Raw genomic sequence first — 24439 nt, 5'->3', positions numbered from 1 at the left:
TTTCTTCAAAGAAAAGTCAATAGCACTGAATACAACAAAACAAATTGCTAATTATATTCAAATACATTGCTTCCTAAGAAATCATATTATGCTAACGAGCCTGTAAGTGATTTTTTTGATCAAATCATTTAGGGATAGGATTTTTGAAAGAAAAGTTTGTTTTTGTTTTTGTTTAGATGTTCTAAAGCCACTCGGTTGATGAGTAGGCTTTTGGATAGTGTATTATGGAACATAACGCAGTTTAGATAACGCAGTTTAGCATCGTATCTCCAGTACCTGAGAGCATACAGAGAATTTGGATTCTGGTGCAAGAATAAGTTATATGTGAGAACATACGTGTCTGACTCATTACATGTAATATTGTATATGAATGCTATTTACATTGTACCCTAGATGTGCTAGTTTGATTGCTTTTATAAGTCAGTATTCAAGGAAAGCAACTTTATGGAAGGAATCATGAACCTGGTGTTGCTACAACGGGGGCTGTGTAAGTTTGTCTCTTGCACTTTGCTTTATCATCCATTTAAGTTAAATTGCTGCCCTCCAGAAGCTGGACATTAGGTCTGGGCCGAGGTTTTTGAAAGAAGTATAGAGCATACCGAACCTAAAGGTCACTTATGTATTAATTATGCAAGGACAAGAAATAAGGTACAGCCATCTTCAGGGCTCTTTGCTTTTAGAAAGCATCCCATGAGTTTGCCTAAAAGGGACACACGAACAGTACAGAGTCCCCAGCTGTGATCTCATGAGTTATAGCACAGATGCTAATCCTTAGCGATCATTCTGTTACTTGCTTTTAGGATGTTGTGGAGCCACTTGATGTAGAAAGGCATTTCTGGTTCCTTTGGGCATGTGTACACGTACACGCAAGCTCAGATACACAGAAATCCTTTTCTGTGGGGAAAAAAACATGCTTTAAAACAGGTTAGGAGATTGTTCTCTTTGCTCATAGAATATGCATGTTACAGATTTTGAGGCAGTACAGACAGCTGTAAACCTGTACTTCCAAACTCCTTGTAGCATCTTAGACAAGTCGGGGGTGTTGCGTGTTACCACTGAGCTGCTCTCAAGGCTTGCTGCTGCTGGAAAGGAGGATCTGCTCCCTTTGCCGGCGTCTCGCTTCCCTGCCTTGCTCTGGCTCTGGTACTTGTCAGATCCAGTACTGAACTTACTGAATTCAGTAATCCAGTAGAAAACTACCTGTATTTTATTTATTTATTTATTTATTTTCCTGAGTTAGTGACTTGCCACAAAATCTGAGGAGCAATGGGAGATGGTGCAAGGGAGGAGCTAGACTGTGTGATGAGGGAGATGAAAGGGGCAAGTGAGATTTCCCTTTTCAACCATCTCAGGGACCTTTATCCTCTGATATTTTACCTGATCTATCATAAAAAGGAGACACAGGTTTCTTCTAATCACTGAAAGATTAGGAAAATGCTCCTACAAATTACAAATGTTTAAAAGTGCAGCCCAGCTGCCCATGTTGCACCTACTCTTCTGGCTGGTTTTTCATTGCCTCTCGTATTTCTTCCCTAGGCCTGCTGTGGAGTGAAAAGGGGAAGAGCAGGCCTTGTGTGAAAAAGCAGGAAGTCAGTAGTAGCTCTTAGTCTTATATCATTCACTACTTTCTAACTACCAGCCTCCATTTTACATGTGAGACGAATCCTCAGCATTTGCTAATCCAAATTCATCCCCATTTTTGAAGGTGAGCACAGCTATCTCCTTATCGTCAGCAAATCAGCAATTGCAAATGAGGGAGATTTTAAAGGGGTTGCCTGATTATTTTGCACCCCATGCAGCTTGCCAAATCCAAGCAGGTGTTATATTTGCTTACTTCCCTGGCTGTGAGCTCAGGGAAATAGCTAGAAATAAAATTATTCAATGTCAGCTGAAATCCTCTAAGTGATTTCATAAGCTATACTAATGTGGGTGAATAGCTTTGCAAGTACAGTCCCTTTCCTGAAAATATATTTCCAGAAAATATATTTCTGTTTGCAAAGGCTTCTTTCCTTGTGAGTGTGTGTGTGTGAAGGTGGAGGAATAGCCTGACGTTTTTTCAGGTGCATAAAATCTTTGTTTTTAAACTCAAATACAAGGAAAATAATTTGTCAGCTTTCTTAGTGCTGTTATGGGAAAGTGTGGATGCTGAGACTATTTAAAATTATCTCAAAGTTGATTTAAAGTCTATGGTTCCTACTATGCACTAGGGAAAAAAATGCTGCTTCTGGTACAAGCTGAATTAGTCCTTGAGCATGTCAAGAAAGAATACCACTTTTCAAGTGATTTTTGGAACAAATCCAGGGTGCTTGTGAGGTGACGTTTGTTGTCTGAGTGGTCTATGTTATTCCAGCTGGCCCTATACTAAAAGTTAACTCTTTCTTGCTGCCAGCCTCTTCCTTGAGAGCAAATGGGTATCTATAGTTTTGGTCAAAATAAAGTTGTTAGACATCCTGTGGATCATAAACATACCTCTGTCTCTTTCTGTTCACAGACGATGCATTGATGGCAGATGTATACTAGTCTCCTCAAGGGTAGTTTGCACCCTGTTTCTATTCCCGGAGAACTGGAAATAAAAATAATGTTGCTTCTGACCTGGGTACAAAAATAACGTGCCCCATTACAGCGGTGCTAAAATAAGATGTAGCACATTTTCTTTTTGCCATTGACTAGACAGTTCTGCTGTGTATGTGGGTAGTTCTGTATTTTTTTTCTCCCAAACTCTGCTCTTTACTTTTTGATCTGACAAGTAGAACAAATATTTCATTCCAAGATCATTGCAGTGTTTGATATCAGCTTTAAGGAGAGAGAGAGAGGAAAAAAAAAGAAAGGGAAACTTAACATTGATCAAGGTCTTTGACACAGAGAACTAAAGCTTTGAGATTGCTTTGGATTTCTGAGAAACATTGGTTTGTCATGCCAGGAAAGTTAAGTTGTAGGATTACATGGATGCTGAACATTAATAACCAACTATAATCATAAGAAAACTTCAGCAGAAGATAAAGACAAGCATAAAGGAGCGTAAGAGGTGATACAGAAACAGAAATACAATTCTTCAAAGAGTGTATTTGGTGTATTTGGTATTTCCCTTTGCACCTCACCTGCCAGCAGAAGTGATGGACTGCCATGTACCTGAGCAGTGTTATGTGGAGAATTGCATGTGGTTTTTCTCCTCTTCCAGCAGTACTTGCGCACTAGTAAGCTAAGAAGGACCTCTGTGTCAGATACCCATTACTGATTTAGTCTGTGGAAAGGATAAAAGACAGACAACATGTACCACTTGGAACAAAATGTTTTACTGAAGTTTTGGAGTGCTATGATTTCAAAACGATAGCAGGCACAGTTACCAGAGACTAAAAACAAGATTGATTCAGAGGCTTCAGAAATACTTGACTGTTACAGCAGAAGCAGAGTTCAACTTCTCATCTATATGAGCATAGCTTTCAAGAGGTAGTTGAACGCTGAAGCATATGTAAGTGAAGCTGGATTAAACAAAGCAGGACCTATACTTCTTGCTATATGATAGTTTAATGGAGTGGTGATTTGACCATACAGAAATGCTCACTTAAGTGTTCTGACGTTAACTTAGCTGCCAGGGCTCCTGATACATGGATGTAAGGTCATCTCGCATAAAGTGAGGCAAAATCTTCTCTGCTTCTCTGCTTTTGTTATGATTTTAGAGGAAAATACAAAAGGTAGGAAAGAAATGGGACCAAATTACAGTTGTTTTGTGGGTGAAAAGCCTGGTCCCTGAACTTGTTTAATGCAGCAGTAGAACTTACGAGTATGGCATAAATAGAATTTACTCTGTAGATTCTGCCAATGCAGTATATTTGTTAGGTTCAAGATGATCCTGATGTTAAATGATTCCTTATGGCAGCTTCCTTGATTGCAGCTCCACAAAGTCAAAACGGACAACTGTAAAATCTCATCCTGATGTTTGCAGCACCTGCCTAATTGAAACTCTGAGGCAGGTAACGTTTTATAACGGACTCTTTCTTTTTTCTTTCTTTTAAAAAAGGATTTTCCAGACAGTCACCAGTGCGAAAAAAATCTTATGAAGTTGAGAGCTGTCTGTCATCAGAGTCTGTATTTATTAAATTCAGTCAGATCATTCTCACAAGTTTTATAGGAACTATTTCTGAGGTAGGTTGCAGTCAGTGTTCTTCCTTTTGTTAAATATCAGTGTGTACTCTATAGGCGCAGTAACAGTATCAGGGGAGAAGAAACCATGTCTCCTTTAATGAGATCTGTTAGGTTGCTGTATAGCAATCATCACATAAATCCACTGATTTCTGTTTAAATCTTTAGTCAGTATGTTCTCTAGCAGCTATTTTTCACCATGCCATATTACCTAGGGGAAAATGAATTAATAATGCATCTAGTCCTGGAAATGTATGTTTAATGAATGATCTCACATCCTATATTGGAGTCATGCTGCACAGAAAAACGTGTTGTAATTGATCTTTGAGGTTTGGCACTTAGAGAGCAGGAAAATGTATTGTGCTTACCTGAAATTTTCTTTAACTACTAGTGGGGGTGAGTGAATTATCCAGAAAAACGAAAGAACTTGATATCTAAAGATGTGATTATGGAGGAAGATTCCCAAACTTTGCTACAAAAACAAGTGTTGAGTTTATTCTTCAAAGTGTCATTAATGCAATACATAATTTTAGGAAAAAAAGAGAAGTTGTGACTAGGGGAATTCTTTTGAGAGGCAGGAACTTGAGTGGGTGGATTTGCTCTGCAGGTTGGTCAGAAGGTCTGATTGGCATTGGGTCTGTGTTGTTCTGCCCCCAAACTGCAAGCATGCTGAAGTGCTGCTTGCTGAATCAGCAGAGCTGGCTAGTTGGGGAGGAAAGGGGGTGGGGAAAATCTTTTTTTCTAGCCTGAATATTGAAAATATAGAATAATTATCATACAGAGTAGTTGCAAGTTTCTGTCCGAAGCTTTCCAGTTTTGCAAAACCGTGAGAATTTACTTGAACCCAGTAAACCATCTTACCTCATTTTTCTCCTACAAGCTCATTTGCTAGCATGCATTCTTCTTGTGTTTTGCTCTTCTTGGATTCATATGTTCCAAGCAGTGGGGGTTTCTGCTGTTTCCCTTGGGAAACTATTATAAGGTCCGATGAGTTGTATTATAAGGGAGTTCTTGTTAATACTGTACTTAGGTTTTCCTTTAATTTCACATTATTAGTCCTTAGTCATGAGTTGATGCTTATATCTATTTATGGCTTGAACTTCCAATATCTTCCAGAAATCTGGTGATCTTCTGCTCCTTTCTTAACAATTAATGTTCTGTTATTGGATGAAGGCTGAAAGTTCAATCTTTGGGTCCTTAACACCTCCCCTCTCCCCCCCCCCCGGCCTCCCCCCCGGCCTCCCCCCTCCCTGGCGTTCCCTCTTTAGCTCTAAGATGATTAAGGATTCCTGAGGAGGAGAGCAAAGTCTAGCAAGAATTCTCCACTCCCAGAAAAGTTGCTAATGACATCCCGTTTGTGAGGAGTAGGTTCATATAAATGGAAAAGATTACATATGTACAAATGGAGAGCACTCAAATATGCCAAATATTTTCTAAGAGGGCTGTGTCGGCTTTGTAGAAACACATAGATGGCATTGTAATTTTAATTCTTTACTGGAACAGTCTGTAAATCTGACTTATATAAATGTTATTGTATAAAGAAGTGCAAGGCTATTGCTGAAATATGTGCATTTTCTCTTTGAACATAAATCTCCTTTCAACTCAAAGGTGGAGTAGATAGCGCGAGAGACGGGGTTGATAAATAACATCACAGGTTCACTTTATTGTTCAGCTGAGATTTGTGGCAACCTTCACTTATTTTTAGTTTAAGAAGGAAGGATACACGAAAGTTGAGGCCGAAGCTCTGTTCATACTTGTTCCATTGTCTGTTGGCAGTCCATAGATAATTTTATCCAGAGGGGTTGCAGCTCTGATTTAAACAGGCGTTTCGTATTGGTAAAGAGGAGCAGCCCCCTCAAATGCATCCTCCTCGTGTGTTATCTGTAGCTGATGGACTCAGTTGTCAGGGACGAGCTAAGGGCAGAGTTTCGTTCTTTAGCTGCAGCCTGAGTAAAGATTAATTGATGCTCTCTTTCCTAACTGATGGGTTTCTTCTTACTCTTTTCATTTAAAGGAATAAAGTATTTGACCGCAGTTGTCAGCTTCATATAAAAATACCTTAAATAAGTATTAGCCTAATACAGTCTCTCTTGCTTTTGTTACGGCTCTGTGCCTTTCCCAGCTTGATTTCACTTTTTCTCTCTTTCTACTTCCATTTTTAGATTAGGTTTTATCTCTTATCCCTTTGATATCTTTAAGTGCCTCTTTCTCCTCCCTCCAACTACTTCTGTCTGTCTTCATCCCTTTTCTTTTGAGACTTTCTCCCAGATTTCCACTTTTTGCGATGATTTACGGAATTTGCTAGTGAGTTGATATTTATGAAGTTTTTACTTTGGGGATTACTGTGTCATGGGTTGTCTGTGCCTATCAGTGAAGTAAAGGTCTGGATGGGGCCATTAGCCGCATGTAGAATTAGTGGGATGGAGGGTGAAAAAGACCCCGAAAGCCCAGAACCCAAGGCCTTTTGCAGTCCTGAAAAAGAAGCAGCAACCTTAAGGCCAAGTACGGGTTGAAGGTGATGTGGGTATTCATCTCTGTCAGCGAGGTCTTTCCTGCCTACAGAGCTGGATGATGGAGAGTGGGAATAATTTACCACTAACAGCTGTATTTTGACAGAACAACTGGTGAGCAGAGGGGCAGGCTGAACTCTAGGGGCGAAAGTTGTTTTGCATGCATCTGAGGACAAGAAAAGCCTCAGACATGTTGCAAAAGGTAGGCACTAAAAGATGGACAAGGAAAGTAGGACAAGTTCACTGAGATATACAGGAGCCTTTTGGTGGAAAGGGGGAATGGACAGACTGGCTTTTATAGCAGGGAAAATGCTTTGCTGTAGCAGTAATCATGAAGATGGATTAAGGGGAAGTTTGTTTGTTTATTTGTTTTCTTTCACTTCTTAATCAACCTTAGGATGTGTGACCCCAGCGAGCCGCGACTGCGTGCAGCTGAGAAGTGGCAATTGTTCAGTCGCGGTAACTCGATTGCTTTTGATCTTGTCTCCATCTCAATGGCCTCCGTTGTGGTTCTGGCCGGGGAGAGCCTTCAGCTCCCGCTTCCTCCGGGTCCTGGTGAAGCAATGTCGTCGCCTGCTCTTGCCTCTTTCTGTGGTGTCTGCAGGACTCTGAAAAATAGCTCCTGTCAGTTTTCACTCTTCTTTACATTGCAAAAGCTCTGATCTGCAGGGAAGGCACTGGAGCTTTCTGACAGCAAGCACATAGCATTGCACTGATTTATACGCTCTTTGAGTCCAAAAAGTTTCATTGCAGAAATGGATCCTTTTGTGTTTAGAATCTTCATTTTTCTTTTGCTTTGAAGATACTGATAGCTTTCACCAATAGGTGACTTACTGTATCCTTGACATTTTTTTCCCCCTAGCTAAGGGGTAGATTGGTCAGAGTTACTCATTAGCTAAGTGCTTTTTGCTTTTAATGTATCACGCAAGTTCTGACCTCTTTAATGTTGCTAAAATTACTGTTTTTAAAACTTTGAAAAATCTTTTCAAAACTGTTGTATTATGTTATGAGCAAATCTTTTTTCCTCCCCCTTGCAGTGATGTAGAAATGACTTTAGATTTTGATAAATTTAGTGTTTGGATCAGCAGTAATGCTATGTGACAGAAGAAATGTTTCACTTCTTGTTTTGACAAGAATAATATTTGGTAATTGATAAGCATTGGGGAAAAAATAAAACATATAGCTCTAGAAAAATCTCAAAGAATAACTGTCATTTAAAAAAAAAAAAAAAACTCACTATCCAACCAAAACAGAGAAAGATTAAAGCAAAGTCTAGATAATGGTGCTATCGGAAGAGTCTTGCATGCTCAATAGCTACCTCTGTGTTAAAGTCCCTGATACTTAAAATTTTTCTTCCTAATCCCCTTAGTGGCAGATAAGTGAGGGCTACATCACATTATATTGATGATGCATGTGTTCACAGTTATTGCTAGTAGTGCATCTTTTCAGCTGTTTCAGCTCTGAAACAGATACAGCTTTTAGGTGAGAAGAAAAATCAGCTGAAAAAACTTTAGGAATTAAAAAAAAAAGTCTGTATTTGCTTGCTTTTGAAATTAATCTTAAACTACCTGAAGCATTTCAATATACAGACAACTAATGAACATGTTAGCATTTATTTAAGCTGTGATAATAAGACTTTTATGTAAGCACCCGTGTCTGAGAGCGGCGGCGAGGGCTGGGAGCGGTAGCAGCGAGGCAGGAAGCAGCCGAGGCAGAGCGTGTACTTTTCTCTTTGACCCATTTAGGCTGTAGGCTCACATTTGCCTTAAGTCGATCCACGTGTACGCTGCTGCTGACAGCGTTTCTCCTCGCCCCAGCCACCTTCTGCCAGCATTAGTGCTTGTGAAGCTGTTTGTTGAGTTACATGAGGGAGCTGGTCCAAATGAAAAAAATTAAATTTTTGTTGGTTGGGCTGATTTTCAGCTGAGAGAGTTCCCTTATCTGTATCAGCATGAGGCTGTGTAAATGTAGTGCTGGAGGTGGGAACACTGCTTTCAGCAGCAGCTTGGGCTTCAGCTTGACTTAAAACAGTCGTGATACCATACCTTCAGATGTTAGCAAATCAACAGACCAGCTTTTGGGGCTTTGTTTTTCCTTAACGACAGCCTTGGCCGTGGTTTTCCAACTCTTGATCGATACCAGAAGTCAAGAGAAGTAATGTTCAGTGAAAATTTTATTAGCAAAAAGTTCTTTAGCTATATTAAAAAATCAAGCAACGACTAGAGCAGCAAGTCACTGTGCAAGGATGATGGGGCACAGATCAGCAATAGTTTAGGGGCAGCCTTGTAATAAGCAGTTTGGCTTCAGCTGTTGGCCGTTGTTGAACTCCGGGTACGGTTAGGTGGATAATGGGAATGCAAACATGGAAGTACCACCAGCGCAGGAAGCAGAATTTCAGGAACTGAATGCAAAGAATCAGAGGAACCACTTACTATGCCAAACTTCATAGAATTGTAAGGCAAGTTAATTCAAATGGCCGTGGTCATATATATGTGTATATATATATATACATATATATATATATATATATATATATATATATAAATGGTCTGTCCCTGGCCAGTTGCGAGTCTGCCCCTGCGGCAGTGATGCATTATAACTGGAGAATGGCAGAAAGCGTTTGAGGAGGCAGGTGCCTCCTTTGCAGGCCTGTTTGGCATTAGTGCAGTGCAAGGACTTGCAACAGATTTTGAGCAAAAGAGTACTTAAAGAAGTGCAGATAAGTTCTGGGAGAGAGATGTCAACAGCAGGTTTTCTAGGTGAAAGAAAAATAGCTTAGTATTGAATATTTAAAAAGTGCTTGGGGTGATGACTGCCAGCAGGACTTTTCCTTGCGATCGTTAATATTAGAGATTCGTGTGGGTTATTTTTAGCTGAATGAATGAATGTCTGACAGGCAACGAAAGGGCTTTACCAGGAGAAGCAGTGAGGCTCACCCGGTAACGGGGTGCTCTCTTGGGAGGCGCAATGGATGGGCTTGGCTGCTGTTAGCACGTGAAGACACTGAATACGGGTCTGTGCTTTCGGTTAGTCTAGTTTTGGCCCTAAGAAGATAAATGGGGGCATCAATCCTTCAGTAAACAGGTCTGTATTAAATCTATTTTTTATTTCCCGGTGTTGTCTTTAATGTGGATCAGCTCACTGGTTTGATTTTCTGCGCAGAGCCCCAGACGGCTGTGCTGGCAGAGCCAGTGGAGCATCGCAGGGGAGGGAGGAAAGGCCAGGAGCTGTTTTGTGCTGCCGAGCAGACCGTAGCAGCCTGCCTTTGGGCAGCCTCCAAAGCAGTCTGCCAGGCGACCTAGGCAAAGGGACGCCTCCGTCGGAGCGGGGCCAAGCGTGTGCTCGCTGCCGGCAGCTCAGCCCGGTGCCTGGCACATGGCACGTGGGGGAAGCGCCGCTCTGGGGACCCTCGGTACAGCCGCGGTTTGACGGTGGGGATTTGGGGGTCAGCTTGAAGTCAGACAAAGCGTGGGAATGAAGCCAGCATCTGTTAGGTACTTTCCTTATAGGTGTACCTATTAAGGATAGCTGGGAATAATTCCTAGCTATCCTTAATAAAATAAAAGGTTGTTATTGTGCCAGGTCAGCACTGATGCGATGCCCCACTATGTTATTCCCTTTACTGTTTGTTGGGTTTTTTCATTATAAGCTCATGGAGATAAAGCTGCTTCTTGCTTACAGTATCGTGTGTGTTGCTGGAAATGCTCAGTCAACGCTTGGGTTTCCTTCCTTCCTCCCTCGACATTATTTGGTCTTTAAATGGTTTCTTGTCTTTGATCATGGGACTCTGATGCTGATTAGGCTTCTGGGAGCAGCCTTCATGCATGAAGCCGTATACTGATGTTCCCGCACTGTCCCTGTTGTGGGTTGGTTGGTTTGTTTTGCTTATTTGTAATACAAATAACCTAGATGGAAGCGTGGCGTGGAGCAAAGAGCAGGAGATTCATGGAGGCTTTAAGCTGCAACTTGCTGGAACCGAAAGATAGGACAAAGCACCCGGGGATGCCCACGCATAAAGACGGCTGTAAAAGGAGATCTGTCGGTGTGCTTTCTCAAAGAGAGAAAATAAAAGGAATGAAAACCCAAGCGCAGAATAAAATCTGCACATAAAATTCAGTCAAAGTAATTCATATTCTGCCAATGAATTCCCAAGTAAACATCATGCAAAACATTTCTTTTAATAGGATATAGTATTTGTTACCGTAACTTTGTGGAAAGGATTAGTGCTGTTAACATGACTCCTTTGCGGGATTCGGGTACTGTTAGTTCCCAGTGGCCCTGGAGCAAATTGCAGAAGGGGAGAAAATCTGTATGCCCTGATTTCAAAGATGCATTTTAGTGTTGTGATAACAATTCATGTAAGTTCTGCTTATGTGCTGCCTTTTATTTCTTGGAAACTTAGGCTTCATACTGAAATGTGCTACTTGGAAATAGCAGTGTTGCTAATAGTCTTTGTGCGTGGGAAGAACTGCAGATGAGCCGGCAGAAGCCAGGTGAGACTAATACAGAGCTGTAGCTGCTTGACATTACTGACTTTCAAGTGATCCAAAAAAAGGTATGATTCCTCTTGAATGGTGAGAAAGAACAAGATGTTTCTGTAATAACCAGGCCATAAAAAGTTGCTTGTAAAGGATGGACCTGATTTTCCCCCTTTTTCTATTTTGCTTCCGTAATAATTTAAACTGCAGTTTTGCTATCAGCTGCCTTTTGTGTAGGCACTTAATATTACCAAATTTTTACTTCAAATCTGTTTTTGTGACAGTGATTTCTAGCCCACACATGTTTTGTAATACCCACTATTTCCTCCATCAAAAGGGTGGAAATTTTTTTGAAATAAAAAGATAGTAGAATTCAGCTGTCCTATATGAGCTTGTCAGTTCAAGTCTTACATGGCAGTCCAAAGCATTGAGCTTGGCATCAGTTGAGAAGATGATAGCGTTTTATTTCAGCATGCTGGGAATAGTTTGATGGAAGCGCTTCTTTAGCAGACTTGGAACTGAAAACTAAAATAGAGAAAAAGGCCTTTTGTTTCTAGATGGAGATTCAGGATTGTGATAAACTTTGCTGCTTGGTAGCCTGGGAACTTGATTTTCTGTTGCTTATAGAAGTACAAGCTTGAGTGTGTTTTGTGGTGTGGGTTCTCTTTTTTTGTTTTGTTTGACAATATGTGCCCTTGAGAAATAAAGAGAATTGCCTAGTATGTGTCTTGTATTTCACAAAATTTCTGTAGTTTCTAGATTTTTTTTTCTTTCTTTAACAGAAAACATTCTTGTAGTTTTATTATGCAGAGAGAGGGGGCAGGGATTTTAATGTCCTTGCTGAAGTACTTGCTTTGGAAGGACACTATTCTCAGTCCTCTTCCCAAAAGTACTAGGTCACCACTTTAATGCCATCACTAAATTGCAAGGAGAGCATCATGAGTAAGCTTTAACCTTAAAGACTGTATTTCTTTTGGTAGGAAAATACCAGCATCTATCAAAGACCTGTAAGACCCAAGAAAGGAAACTACTATTACAAGCTGCCAATACCAAAAATCTCTATCTATTGAGGGATGCCTTTTTTTTTAACCTCTGTTGTTTTTTTCTTACACATTCTACTCTTGCTTAGCAATTCAGAAATAAGTAAGTTGTTAAAACACTACCAGTGTGGATGTGATATGTGGTAGCTCTTTTTCTGCCTATTCCACATGATGCTCTTTCATAATACTCTGTATCGCTCAAAGGAGTAATATGGTTCAAGTTATAATATGCTATTGCCCAAAGGGCAAAGCAGATTTAATTTGCATTACTGTTTTCTGGCAAAGAAGCTGTGGATCACAAATCTTGAGATCATAGTTGCAGATTGTTAATGGATAATCCCCCCAAACCACCTCCTCCTTTCACCTGCTCCCCCAGTCATTTTGCTGGATAAAATGGATGAGAGAGTCAGGAATTTGTTGTTTTGAGTTTTGCTTTATAACCCAGAGCAAGATACAGCTTAAATGTCTGGCAGTTCTTTTCTTTTCCATCCAGTAGAGCAGATCAGTGCATTTGATGAGTTCCTAACACTGCAATGTAATCTGGTGAGTATTAAGTTGAGCAGATTGCTAATAAATTGCATTGTAACGATGGATATTCCTTCTGTTCGGGCTGAGATCTTAAGGTATGTTGTGTTCCTGCAGATAGCTCGACCCACTAGCTGCACACTGGTACCGTATGGTCAAACTGGCACAACGGGCATCAGCCAGCGGTTCGAGCTGGTTGAAGCAGTGCTGGTAGTCTAGAACAAACCATTAAGAAAGTCAAGAGATAAACAGCAAATGGAAGGTTATAAAATGCCACCCAGCTTGCAAGGAGCAGTGGGAAGAGAAATGCTTTCAAAGGCTGATAGACATAATGGAGCATTGTGGATCTGCTGGGGGGAATTGCTTATCTTCTGAGCCCCGTAGCTTGTAGCTGCTCTGCAATTCCTCCCTAAGTTGACCATCTTGCTGGAGGAACAGTGGCTGATTTAAGAGATGCCTGAAAGCTTAGCAGACTTGTGGGTACCTTTGCACAGGTATAAGGACTTTTTAGTGTGGAGGACTGGCAGCATGAAATGGGTATTTGATCTCTATCTTTGTTGATGGTAGGTGGAGCACTGGATAGAGAATTTATGCTGGTAAATTATTTTCACATGTCCAAGTTCTGTGCATGTGAACATCTGCTTTTCAGATGTGAACAGATTAAATTGCTGTATTTATAACTAAATACAATATTAGAGACACATTTTTCAGTTCTGGAAATGTTGAATTGATGAGACCGACAGATAAGCCTGGAATCACAAAACTATGTTCTTTTAGTTGTCACCTGACAACTAAATCATTGGATGAAGACTATTTAGCTGGTAACATTTTTTTTTGACAGTACCTTTTGAATGCAGATGCTTCTTGATTCCATGAAAGAACCAGAAGGAATGCAGGTGTTTCATGTTCCCTACGTAGAAGCCTAAAAACCTAATTGCTAGTGCTAACTTTTCCTACTGATTTGTTATGTTACATAAGATACCAGAAAAGTAGGAGTGTGTTGCTGCATCAAATTCAAGAGAAAAGTCTTTTGATCTTTCTTTAATAAATAGGAGATTGGTGGCAGAACAAATATATTTATCTCTAGATGATGCTATAAGCAGTAGATTTCTGCCTCTGTTGTAAGAGATGAGGGCAAAAGCAAATTAATCATTGAGACATGCACCATTTCTAAGATTCTTCTTCCTGTCCTATGCTGAGTAAAGCTGTTTGTTTTGAGGACCAGTGACGGTACTATAGTTGTCTTATTTTAATGTGAATTGTATGATTGATGTGACACCACAAAACAGCTCGAGAGAGCGCTAGCACTCTGAAATAAAGTCTTCTTTGGTCTGCTGAAGGTTGAGCAAAACATTCAATGAAACAACATTTCTGAAGTGGATTAATGCCATTTTGTGCTCTCAGAATTCTTTTGATATTTATCTGTAGACAATGACTAGCCACCTCTAAAGTAATTTTATTTTTAAAAATTGAAGATGCATGAAAAGCTCAGCTCTAAAGCCACATATTACTTAAAAGCATACTGTTTACCTTAGATGGATTATGATGAATTATGTTTCTGTGTTTGAAGATAAAAGGTTAGGTATGCAGAGAATACTAATGATAGCTTGGAGATGGGACCAGCTCCATGGGAAGGATTGCTTATGAAGGAACCTAATTTAAAATATCTCCCTCAATTTTCTTTCTTTCTTCTTTTTTTTTTTTTTTTTTTTTTCCCCTTCCTGGATGTTCTTTGTTTCCTACGTGCTCTCTGAGATGTGCAGCCTTGTATGAGAACATGAGAAAGAAGGCCTCATTCTAGGAACAGGCCTGGAGCTACCAGGGGAGAAATTTTGTGCATGCTTGCCCTTTCCTCAGTCCTTTTTTTTTTTTTTCTTTTGTTTTCTGGGGGGAGAGAGGAAGAGGTATGGTTTTTTTAGTGGCTAAGGCAGACAGTGGTCATGCACTGTGGTCATGAGAGCGGGCGGGAGGAGAGCCTGACTTACTTGCTTCTCTTCTGTCAGCAGCAGCTCCTCTAGTAGAGCTTGTTTGGACTCCTGTTGTCCGCCCCCACTTCCATCCTTGAGGTTTGGAGTGGGAGGCAGGAGACAACCCAAAGGTTTATTTCTCTTCCCTGTTCTTCCTTGTGGCATCACTACAACACATGTGATTGTCACTGATGAACAGGTGACAGCTCTTGTCTCTGTCCTTGCCTTAGCCCTCAACCATTTGTGCCCTCTGCATGTTTTTGGCACAAGGCTGCTTCCTGGAAGCTTTGGGAGCAGAAACATTGATTTGGAGCCCATTCTTCCTTCCTTAGGCCCAGGACCCACATGAGCTGCTGCTGTGGTGGTGGTGTGGCAGGCTTCTGTATCACTTTTTGTGTGGTGACCTGCAGCATCCTCGTCCCACTATCTCGTCAAGCGGGGCTGGCCCCATATACCAGTCCTCCCAGTAGTCTAATAAGCATCCAGGAATGCATGCAACTCTTCCTTGATACAAGGAAGCTTTTTGTGTTTTTACAGAAGCTTTACTTGTAAATGTTGTTTGAATTGTGCTTTTAAAACTTCTGAAATCTCTGCTTGGTTTCGGCAGCCTTTGCGACTCCGAGGACAATGATTTGTACTGGCTTATTCAGAAGGGATACTGCTGTCACTGTTGCAATATTTCCACTCTGAATCTCCCTGAAGTCAGGGAGAGGTGCATGGGTAAGGTTGTGTCTCCGTCTGATGGTACATCTACATGTAGTATATACGATGTCTACAGATGGCAGTTCTTTGTGTCTTCATCTTGATAACCATACTTGACAATACATGGCCAGAATACCACCAATCAAAGGCACTTTTGATGCAAGTGCCTTGGTAGCCTTCTTGGAGGTCACAAACCTCAGGCTGATGTTTTTTATATAAAAGGGGAGCTTCTCCTAGCCCCTCTCTCCTTGAGAGCTTGTGTTTCTTGATCTGTCTGGCAATGAGTTGCTTCTGATAGGTCTTTTTGAGCTGCATGGCTGTTCTGTTGCCCCAGAATACTGGGCTAGACAGATCCAGTATGGCTGTTCTTTAAAAAAAAAAATAAGCTTGGAGAACAGAAATCTCTGGTAGGACTAGACCAGAGCTGGCTTTAGGTATAGGCAACTGTAAGGAGGAGAGCAGCAAAATTGGCTTCAGTGTCCTGAAAGGCAAAAATGTTTCCTGCGTGCTGTGAGCACTGCTGTGTAGCAGTCTGTGGCAGCCTCTGGTGGACATGGGCTCCACGCTTAAAGTGTAGAGCAGGGCAGTGTGATGGGCAGCGTGTCCCTTCCTCATGGGACTTGCTAGCTGCACAGCACCCGTCTTTGCTTTTCTACCGTACTGGGATGCTCTCAGATATGGTAAGGATTTGTGAAGCTTTGGAGTTGTTCACATCTCTCTGTTTTTCCTCATGTGTGGAAGGGAAAAGGTGGACAGAAGATGGGGGTCTTAATGCTGGAATTGGGGATGAGTAGACCTGGACTGACCTGTGCCAGCTGTAGCCCCAGTTCTGCCCATATGTCACTGCTGGACCAGGTCAAATACCCAATACTGTTTTGTGTGTTGCTGGTTTGATCTTCAGAGAGATCATGTTGGGAGGATGGAAGTAGGGAGCTTTAGTGACAGCAGGAGGCACTGATACAATCTGTGCTGGCTTCTGTTGTGGGCTTGCTCAGGGAGGATGGTGATGGGGGAAGCTGCTTTGCTGCTGTGCAGAACTGGATAATACTCAAAGGTAAGTGAATTTTTGCTGCCCAGATGAGAACAAGTTGATTGTTTCTTAAAGACTTACGAGGCTTGAGCCAGCTTTAGAATATAGGGGCTTGGACAGGAGGTTGCAGAGCCTGAAATAAAGTTCAGGGGAGAGAGAGTGCAAATTAGTCCCAATTTTGCAAAAATGTAGTAGTTGTGTTTGAGACTCTTAAGACTAATGGGCATCTGTCCAGTGCCTGCTGATGTTAGTGGAACAACTATTGACTTAATGGGTTTTGGATTATTCTTGAGTAGCTTACTGTCCTGATACCTCTTGTGGAAGGTGAAACACATCCTCTGTTATTAATTCTTCATTTGGACCTGATTGTCCAAAAGTGACCCTAGGGAGATCTTGCTAGTGAGCATACTAATTACAATTTGTGCAGAAAGGAGAAGCTACAGTTTTGTAGCTTGTATTTAGCCAGTTTTGCTGATCCTAGTTGGGTTTCTGGAGTTGTGTTGTATTAGAGCTGAAGTGAAAGTGTGTTGCTGGCTGAAGACTATTCAGAGGTTAAACAGTGTAGCATGTTGTGCATAATGATTGGGTAGGAATTTGCATAAGATTGAAAAAAAAAAAAAAAAGTATAGCCTTCATATACTGGTGGTGTTCTGGTCAATGTTTTGCAGTCACCACCATTTGTATGAAGCGGTGGCTAAGCTACATGGAAAACCTTATGCCCAGCGTAGCATACTTGTACGCTATACTTTAGCAAAGCTACTTCTAACATCTCTGAACAGAAATAGAGGAGTGTTTCCTGTAAAAACACATACTGGAAACATCTGTCCAGCACATTGAATTAAAGGATTTTTCTTGATGTACTGTCTGACCTCTTATGTTGAGGATCTTTAGTAGTTTGTTTTCCTCCTGACTTCCCCCATCTTTCTCTTAAGCTGACTTTTCAGCAGACTTTTCCATAGCTGGAGATGTGAGAATGGGCTGGACGTTGCTTGCAGCATCTGTCTTAGCAGCTGTACCACTTCCTGCTATGAATCATCTGGAATACTTTTTAAGGGTGAAGGCACATTTGCTTTCCTGAAGCCACAAACTAATCTTTGCAGTCTGGCAGCTAAGCCTTAAATGAAACCTCTGCTGTGAAAGTGTTCAAAGGAAGGAAGTGCTTCCCTATCAGTGGCGATCACTGAGAAGCCCTGAGAACAGCTCCTTTCTTTACGGGTTGAGTTTGTGGTCAGAGGAACTGCAAACTTCACGGGTTCTCGGAGACTTGCAGCAAAATGTCTAATTTGTTTGCACCTTGGCATCACCATGCCATGATCTGATGTTTTCAGAAATTCATCTCTACAGCTCACCAAGTGCTAGATTTCAAACTCTCTTCAGCAGAGGAAGAACGGACCTCGCAGGCAAACGACCTGCCTATGTTTTGACCCCTTTCTTGGGTTGACCTTTGTTTTCCAGGGCTCAGTGATTGCATGTATTTGAGTACTGAGAGTCCAAAATGAGTTGTAGACTGTTTTTTTTTTTTGTCTTGAAGATCTGAAGATTTATAGCTCCCAGAAACTTGAGTGAATATTAGATTCTAACATATATTTCACATAGATATGAAAATCAGAAATTCCCCCCTCAGTTTTGTCTTAAAAGAAAAAACATAGAAAAAAACCCTGCAAAGCACATTAATTGCAAAACTGTTAAGCATTTTTTCTTGTTAATTTTTCTAGGGAAACGTCAGATTCACCACTTGGGAAACCAGCTTCAACTCAATCAGCATTGTCTGGATACCGCCTTTAATTTTTTCAAGATGGCTGTGAGCAAGCACCTAACCCGGGGGAGAAAGATGACCCACGTAATTGCTGCATGTCTCTACCTGGTGTGTAGGACAGAAGGAACTCCTCGTATCCTTTCACATGTGTGCAATATGGGAGTTACCACTTGGACCCCTAGATAAAATGCCTTTGCTGTTGCCTGGGGTGGGGTGGTGGTGGTGGTGGAGGAGAGTAGGAGAGGCACTGTTCCTGCAGTGGCAATTAAAAAAAAAACTTTTAATAAGTCAGCTATTTAGTTTGACTGTTTTTCTAAATTTGAAATGGTAAGTGTTTAGGATGTAATTTCTAACTGCTGATTTTGTATAACGAAGCAAGTGGGGATTTTTCCTGTGTTCAAGTAAAATTTTTCCCTTTCTAAATGTACCGTACTTAGTATGGTAACATACTGTTACTTACAAGGATCTATTAATTTCACTCTGCCTCCCCTCAGTAAGTCTTAATTTCTTGTTTTTCAACATTTTCCTTCTGGTTAAAAAAAAAAATGTACTCTTCCTGCTCTTTGCTGGGGATTTTTTTTAAACACCAAAAATTAACCCCAAGCCTCCTGTGCTGTCTGCACTAAATAACAGATCTGAGTTCTGCTAGGCCTTCCATCAAGATACGTGAATGTCTTCCTTTTAAGTCTTGTGGGTAGGGCAGTAACGTTACTGTTTTGGGGGAAAAGACATTTAAGAAATTACGTAATTTGCTCAAAGATCATACAGGAAATCAGTGACTGAAGATTGAAGTGCACATGGGTTTAAGTTGCCAGTGAGTACTGCTTGCTGTAGACCATCGTTATTTTTGTATTGTAGAACTTTAACATCCTTGTAAGCTTTAGATACTGATGTACATTCAAATTTATTTATGTTTATATTTTTATGTTGTGTTTCAGTTACTGGAATTTATATTTAGTATCACAAACACAAGAGAACACAGCCAATTGCTTGTGTTATTGCATTAGCTCTCCTCCTCCACTTTAAAGCGATGTATGCCTTACTAGTACCTTATTTGATGTATGTATTTTTTTAAGTTTACTTCATTTCATTCTATATTTCTCTTAGTAGTTGGACAGCTGAAGTTTCTTTACTGATCTGAGGTTCTTTTTAGTTTCAGAAACTATATTCAGAATCTTAGAATTGATGCTTTGATAACGTGGTCGTTATATTTGCATTTTAAAAGAGTTTTTGCAGGAATAATGGAATTATAAAAGGAAGGCTTTACTATTAAACTTTTTTTTCCAACGCAAAACCTTTTTGAGAACTTTGAAAAGTATAGCACTCTATCATCTTCTGAGAAGACCGTATTGAATTACAAGCATTGCCAGTATTATGCTCATACCATTTTTTTTAGAAGTAATTTATTTGCAGTCGTTATTTAATATTACCAAATGATAGTCTGGTCGTAATATGCAAATCCACTTTTCCCCACTGGTGCAGTGATAAAAAGTATTTGAAGCAATATGGCTGTAACAGGCAAGTAAGTATATTGTAGTGCAGCAGCCGTCTGTGTAGCAAGTGTGGCTAACCCTTCCAGCAAACCTCCAGAGTCCTTTGCTTGTTGGACACATCTTTCTTTGAAGTGTTCCAGTATGCATCTCTGTTAGGTGCAATGTGTACGGGTCTGGTTGACACTTTATAAGTACCTGAATTTATTCCCTCCCCTGCTTTTTTTTTTTTCCTTCTCATTAAATGGAGAACACTTCCTGTGTGATATTTCGTGGATAAAATACTAGGAGTATGGTACGAATAAGACTGCAAAGATGATCTCTGTTGTCTGTATTAATATCACAAAGTACTTCATCTTCTCTTGTGTGATTTCTTTGCCATCTGGGAATCAGGAAGTGATAGTGCATGACTGTATGGCTCATTTTTGTTAGTGGTGATTTTTGAAATCCATTACATAAACTTCATTTTGTAGTTGGCATTAAGAATTTATCTGTGTTGAAAATCTCTAAAGATGGGAACTTTTTACTTTGGGACAGCGAGTTCAGGTTATGGTGGATGCATTATGCCTGTGTTCCTGTGTTTTGGAAAGCCATTAGTGTGTTTTAGTATTTCAGGTCCAGTGTGCTTTTTTTAGGAGGTTCTTCCCCCCCCCCCATGGATTCTGAACATTGAATTATTACCTCCTCTTTGGGTATCTTGCTCTTTCATTAGAAATTTGGAAAACTGAGAGCCGCAGGTATGTATTGTTGGCTTCTGAAATCAAAATACACTCAAGTCTCTACAGACTAGTTAGGATGGCCATTATCAGTGTGTTGTATTTGTTTCCAGCCTAGCAATATACCAGTGGGCAATAGGAGGCAGCCTTACTCCTAAAGCCTTTGATCCAGACAGACCAAGAGCATTTGTAAAGGATGGCAAAGTAGCAAGAGACTTTACCGAAAATGAAGTTGCACGTTCAGGGTAACGATGAGCTTTCCAGTTGCTTTTGGTCTTTTGGAGAAAGCAGTCGAGGATGGCATGCAGAGAGGAGAGAGGCGCTGTACAAAGCGTATCAGTATTTATAACAGACTTATGTAATTCCACTGAACTGTAGATTTAGACAATTAAGCGTACATTGTTGTAATGGAGCTTTTATGAGGAAATTCTTTGGGAGGAATTTAGAAAAGTTAAGGCTTTGAAGATCAGAGCATGTAGTTTAGAAGAAAGAGATACGGAAGAAGATGCCAAGAGCAGCATTTTCAGAAGCTGGAGGCAGTGCCTTCGTATTGGGCTGCCCAAATGAATCGGTGGAGTGATGGAGTCATAGAGGGTAGAGAGGTTAGATAGGAGTGGATTAGCCTTTGAAACAGAAGGCAGCATGTTTCTTAAAAAAATGCTGTGATGGAAGGAGCAAAGCTGTGGCCTGGGGAGGTGCAGCCAGAGGTGGTCAGGGGCTGAAGTGCAAGAAATGTTTTGTACTCACCAGCGGCAGAACTGAGCGAGTGGGAAGGGTTTGGAGAACAGGATTTAATTGTCTGCATTGAGTTCAGTTTGAGGGATGGAATGTGTTATCTTGTGCAGATATCTGCTTATCCTGCTTTTTTCATAATGTGCTTATTGCCAACCAGCCTCTGTGAAAATGTAAGGAAAATTCTAGCCAAGTCTAATGGAATGGTTTGAATTTTACCTGAATAAACCTCAGTATGAAACAGAAAAACATTAAGTTCTCCTTGGTTCTTATGTGTTGTCTAAATAATATTTTGCGTTTTTATATTAAGTAATACAAATATACTCTATGTTCTCTTTAAGTTATAAAACTTTTTTCAGGTAAAAAAAGTATCTAAAGTACAGCTTTTATTTATAGTTTTTTGGAAAATTTAGGACTATATTTGAGATCTGAAATCATTTTATATCGGTTTGTTTTTTGTTAGCTTATTTGACACAGAAACCCATAAGCCAGTAACTTTAACGTGACTTTTCATTTACTCACCTTGTTTATACAGGTTGGCAGTGTTTTAAAGGGAAGATGGCTTATTAGCTATCAGCTAAATCTGGGAGGTGTTTCATCCTTTCAATGAACTACCGGTGAAAACTTTGATATTATTCTCTTTATAAAATGCATTTGTATTATTAATGTCAGCAATAAAGACATACTGCAAAATACACATGGAAGAAGTAATGATTTTAAGTCAGGCTTGACAGAATTGGCTGTCCTACTCGCAGGGTCCAGTCTGGAGCGATCCTGAGCATTTCCGGTGACATCTGACATCAGTTGGCGTCGTGACCGCTCTGTACGTTGCAGAATCTGGCTTGTAATTTGTTTCTTGGAATAGTAACAGTCCTCACTTGTTTCTCTTTAATGTTTTGAACAGCTCTTCCACCCCTACATATGACTGAATGGAAACAAAGAGCTTTTTAGCTGGTACTGCTGTTCCCGAGAGCGAGTGCTTTGGAAGAGTCAAGCGCAGGTTTTGACCGACTTAAGGGTTTGTGTGCAACCTGTGGCTGCCCTGGGGGTCGCGCTGAAATAAGGAGAGGCTTGCGTTTTATTTTCCAGGGGGGAGATCAGTTTGTTTTAATCAGGGCACATTTTATTACTTTTTAAATCCTTATTGCTATACGTGACTCTTACTTAAAGAAGAAAAAAACTCCACCTGTACACTGTTTTGTTTGTAATATTTTCACCCCCGTCACCTACTTTTTTTTTTTTTTTTTTTTTTTTTATCAGTGATGTTTTATGTTGCAAGTGTCTCTGTCTCCTGTGCCTACCCCTCCATTCTTTCTTTTTCTTTAAAGGTCTCTGAAAAAATGCCCCCTTAGTTGTGAACCAAATCCTGTCTTAGTAGCACTTAGTAAACAAAACCTTTTCTACATGAGAAGAGTTCTCACAAAGTTCCCTCACCGGCTATCTTGTGTAAATATGCCCGTGTTTGCCTGTGGGGGTAAACTTGGGGCAAGTTTCCCCTGCTGCAGCAGCAAGGCTGATGAGCCTGGGTGCACGTGGAAGCCTCGTGCTTCTGCAAGGACACTGGCGCAGTGGCCTCACTCTGCAGCCTTCCCACCGCCCAGGGTCAGGGCAGCCTGCAGCTGGACATCCCCAAGTTTGGTCGTCCCGGTCATTCAGCTGGTCTTCAGAGGCTTTTTGAGTCGTCAGAGGAAGGAGATGGACTCCTCCTATGGGTCCAGGGCACCCAAGTCAGGCCTCTCTTCTGAACTGTTCTTGGAGGAACCTGTCAGCGAATGGTATGGGAGAAGTAGCCTCTGAATTTGAGGGTGTGAGCAGGAGAAAGTTTGCTTCCCGTGGTTTCTGTTATGTGTGAACTTACACTGGATTGGAAGGTGTAGGATACTTTTCCTCTGCTTTCTGCACTCCATGAGCCTCCCTTTGGCTTGAGGCAGAATCAGGAAGACATGAGAGGCTCTCATCAGGCAAGCAGGGTCTGAGAAAAAAAAAAAAAAAAAAAAAACGGGCATCTTCTTGTTGAATGGGCTGGACTTTGTTATTTCCATGTGGATTTCCTATCTATCTGCAGTGCTTGTGCTCTATTGCCAAGCTATTTGACTGCCTCCCAGTTTAATGTGTTTATTTTCATGTCACAGTAAGGGGAAGTTGAGAGTATTTATCTTCATTTTCCAGGTGCAGAACTGAAGTTAAGGGATGCATTCAAAGCTACCCAGAAAATCTGTGATGGAGTAAGGAATTGAACTTGGGTCTGTGTAATCCTAGATTAGGTACCAGCTACTGAACCATTCGCAGTTTTTGGAATTTGCAAGCAAAGTTCAGCTAATTTCCTTTGGAGCGTTTGCAAGCTCTGTTGGCTTCCCACACTGTCTTGGGAGGCTTTGTATAACCTCACCGTGAGAGCCTTTGATGGATACATTCTTTGTTTCCCTACTAACACTTCAAGGTCTATCTTTGCAAGGAAAAGGGCAAGGCTTCCTTTTTTTATTAGAAATGAAAAATTGGGTCTCCAACAATCTTTTGACCTCTACTAAGCTTACTGGAGCCAGCAGGCCCTAGTGTTCCCAATTAAAAAGTTAACTTTTGAAATTAAACTTTAATCAACAGCATTTTAGAGCTCTAGTTAGAAAGTTAATAAAAACATTTTTTCTTCTCCTATGGACTATTTTTTTTAGTCATTGCCCTTTTGATTTAATAGGGTTGCATTCAGAATTTGTTGCATGCAAGTGTTCTGTGACAAGGACAGAACATAAGAGATTAAAAGCTGATTTTAAACTGGGTAGTTAAAAATACGTGTCATATTTACTAAATCAAATTATTTCATTTCCCTAGAACTTTTTGTGTGGTTAAAAAGTGGTAAGATGTTATTTTCTAGACTTAAAGAAGTCTTGGAAAAGACTTGTGCACTCTCTTCAAAATGAAGTTTTAAGTGACCTGCTTTTGAATGTATGGATTTTAGTTAGTTTAGTTTTTTCAGCTTATTAATGGAATTTTGCAACCTGAACTATGATGTGGCTATTGATGCCCTATGTTAGTTGCATATATTTCCCAGTGGTTCATCAACTTTGTAATGCATGGCTCGTGTGATCATTCTTATTTTGTACTACAGGAGAAAATGCTATAGAGATTTAGAGAAGAGAGTAGCCAGTGGCAGCTGTAGAAATTTAATTTCTGCACCCTCATTTCTCCTGCTCACCCTCTCTCCAGCCAAGGTTGGGCCTGCTCCATCGAGCAGCGGGGCTCATGACCCAAAGCCAGCGTATCTAGACCTCTCTTCCACAGAGCACAGCAGAATCATCTGCATTTGTCACCTAACAGTACTGCCTCACACCTTTCTGCTGTGCAGAGAAGTATGAAGT

At 40.7% G+C, this 24439-nt stretch overlaps 1 protein-coding gene across 3 annotated transcripts in view; it reads left to right on the top strand.

Moving 5' to 3' along the window:
- BRF1 (BRF1 RNA polymerase III transcription initiation factor subunit) overlaps positions 1-24439 on the top strand; it is a 170811-nt gene that overhangs the window by 26050 nt on the left and 120322 nt on the right. For 2 of the 3 annotated variants that reach the window (XM_062577184.1, XM_062577186.1), the window contains exon 3: positions 18108-18281. In XM_062577184.1, the coding sequence (XP_062433168.1) occupies positions 18108-18281 (174 nt within the window). The remainder of the gene's footprint in view (positions 1-18107; positions 18282-24439) is intronic. The other variant, XM_062577185.1, reaches the window with a different exon arrangement.

This window comes from Rhea pennata, chromosome 5 (genome assembly GCF_028389875.1).
Source record: "Rhea pennata isolate bPtePen1 chromosome 5, bPtePen1.pri, whole genome shotgun sequence".
NCBI lineage: Eukaryota > Metazoa > Chordata > Aves > Rheiformes > Rheidae > Rhea > Rhea pennata.
Note: the sequence above shows the minus strand (reverse complement) of the source record. Positions and strands in the feature narration are given on the sequence as shown.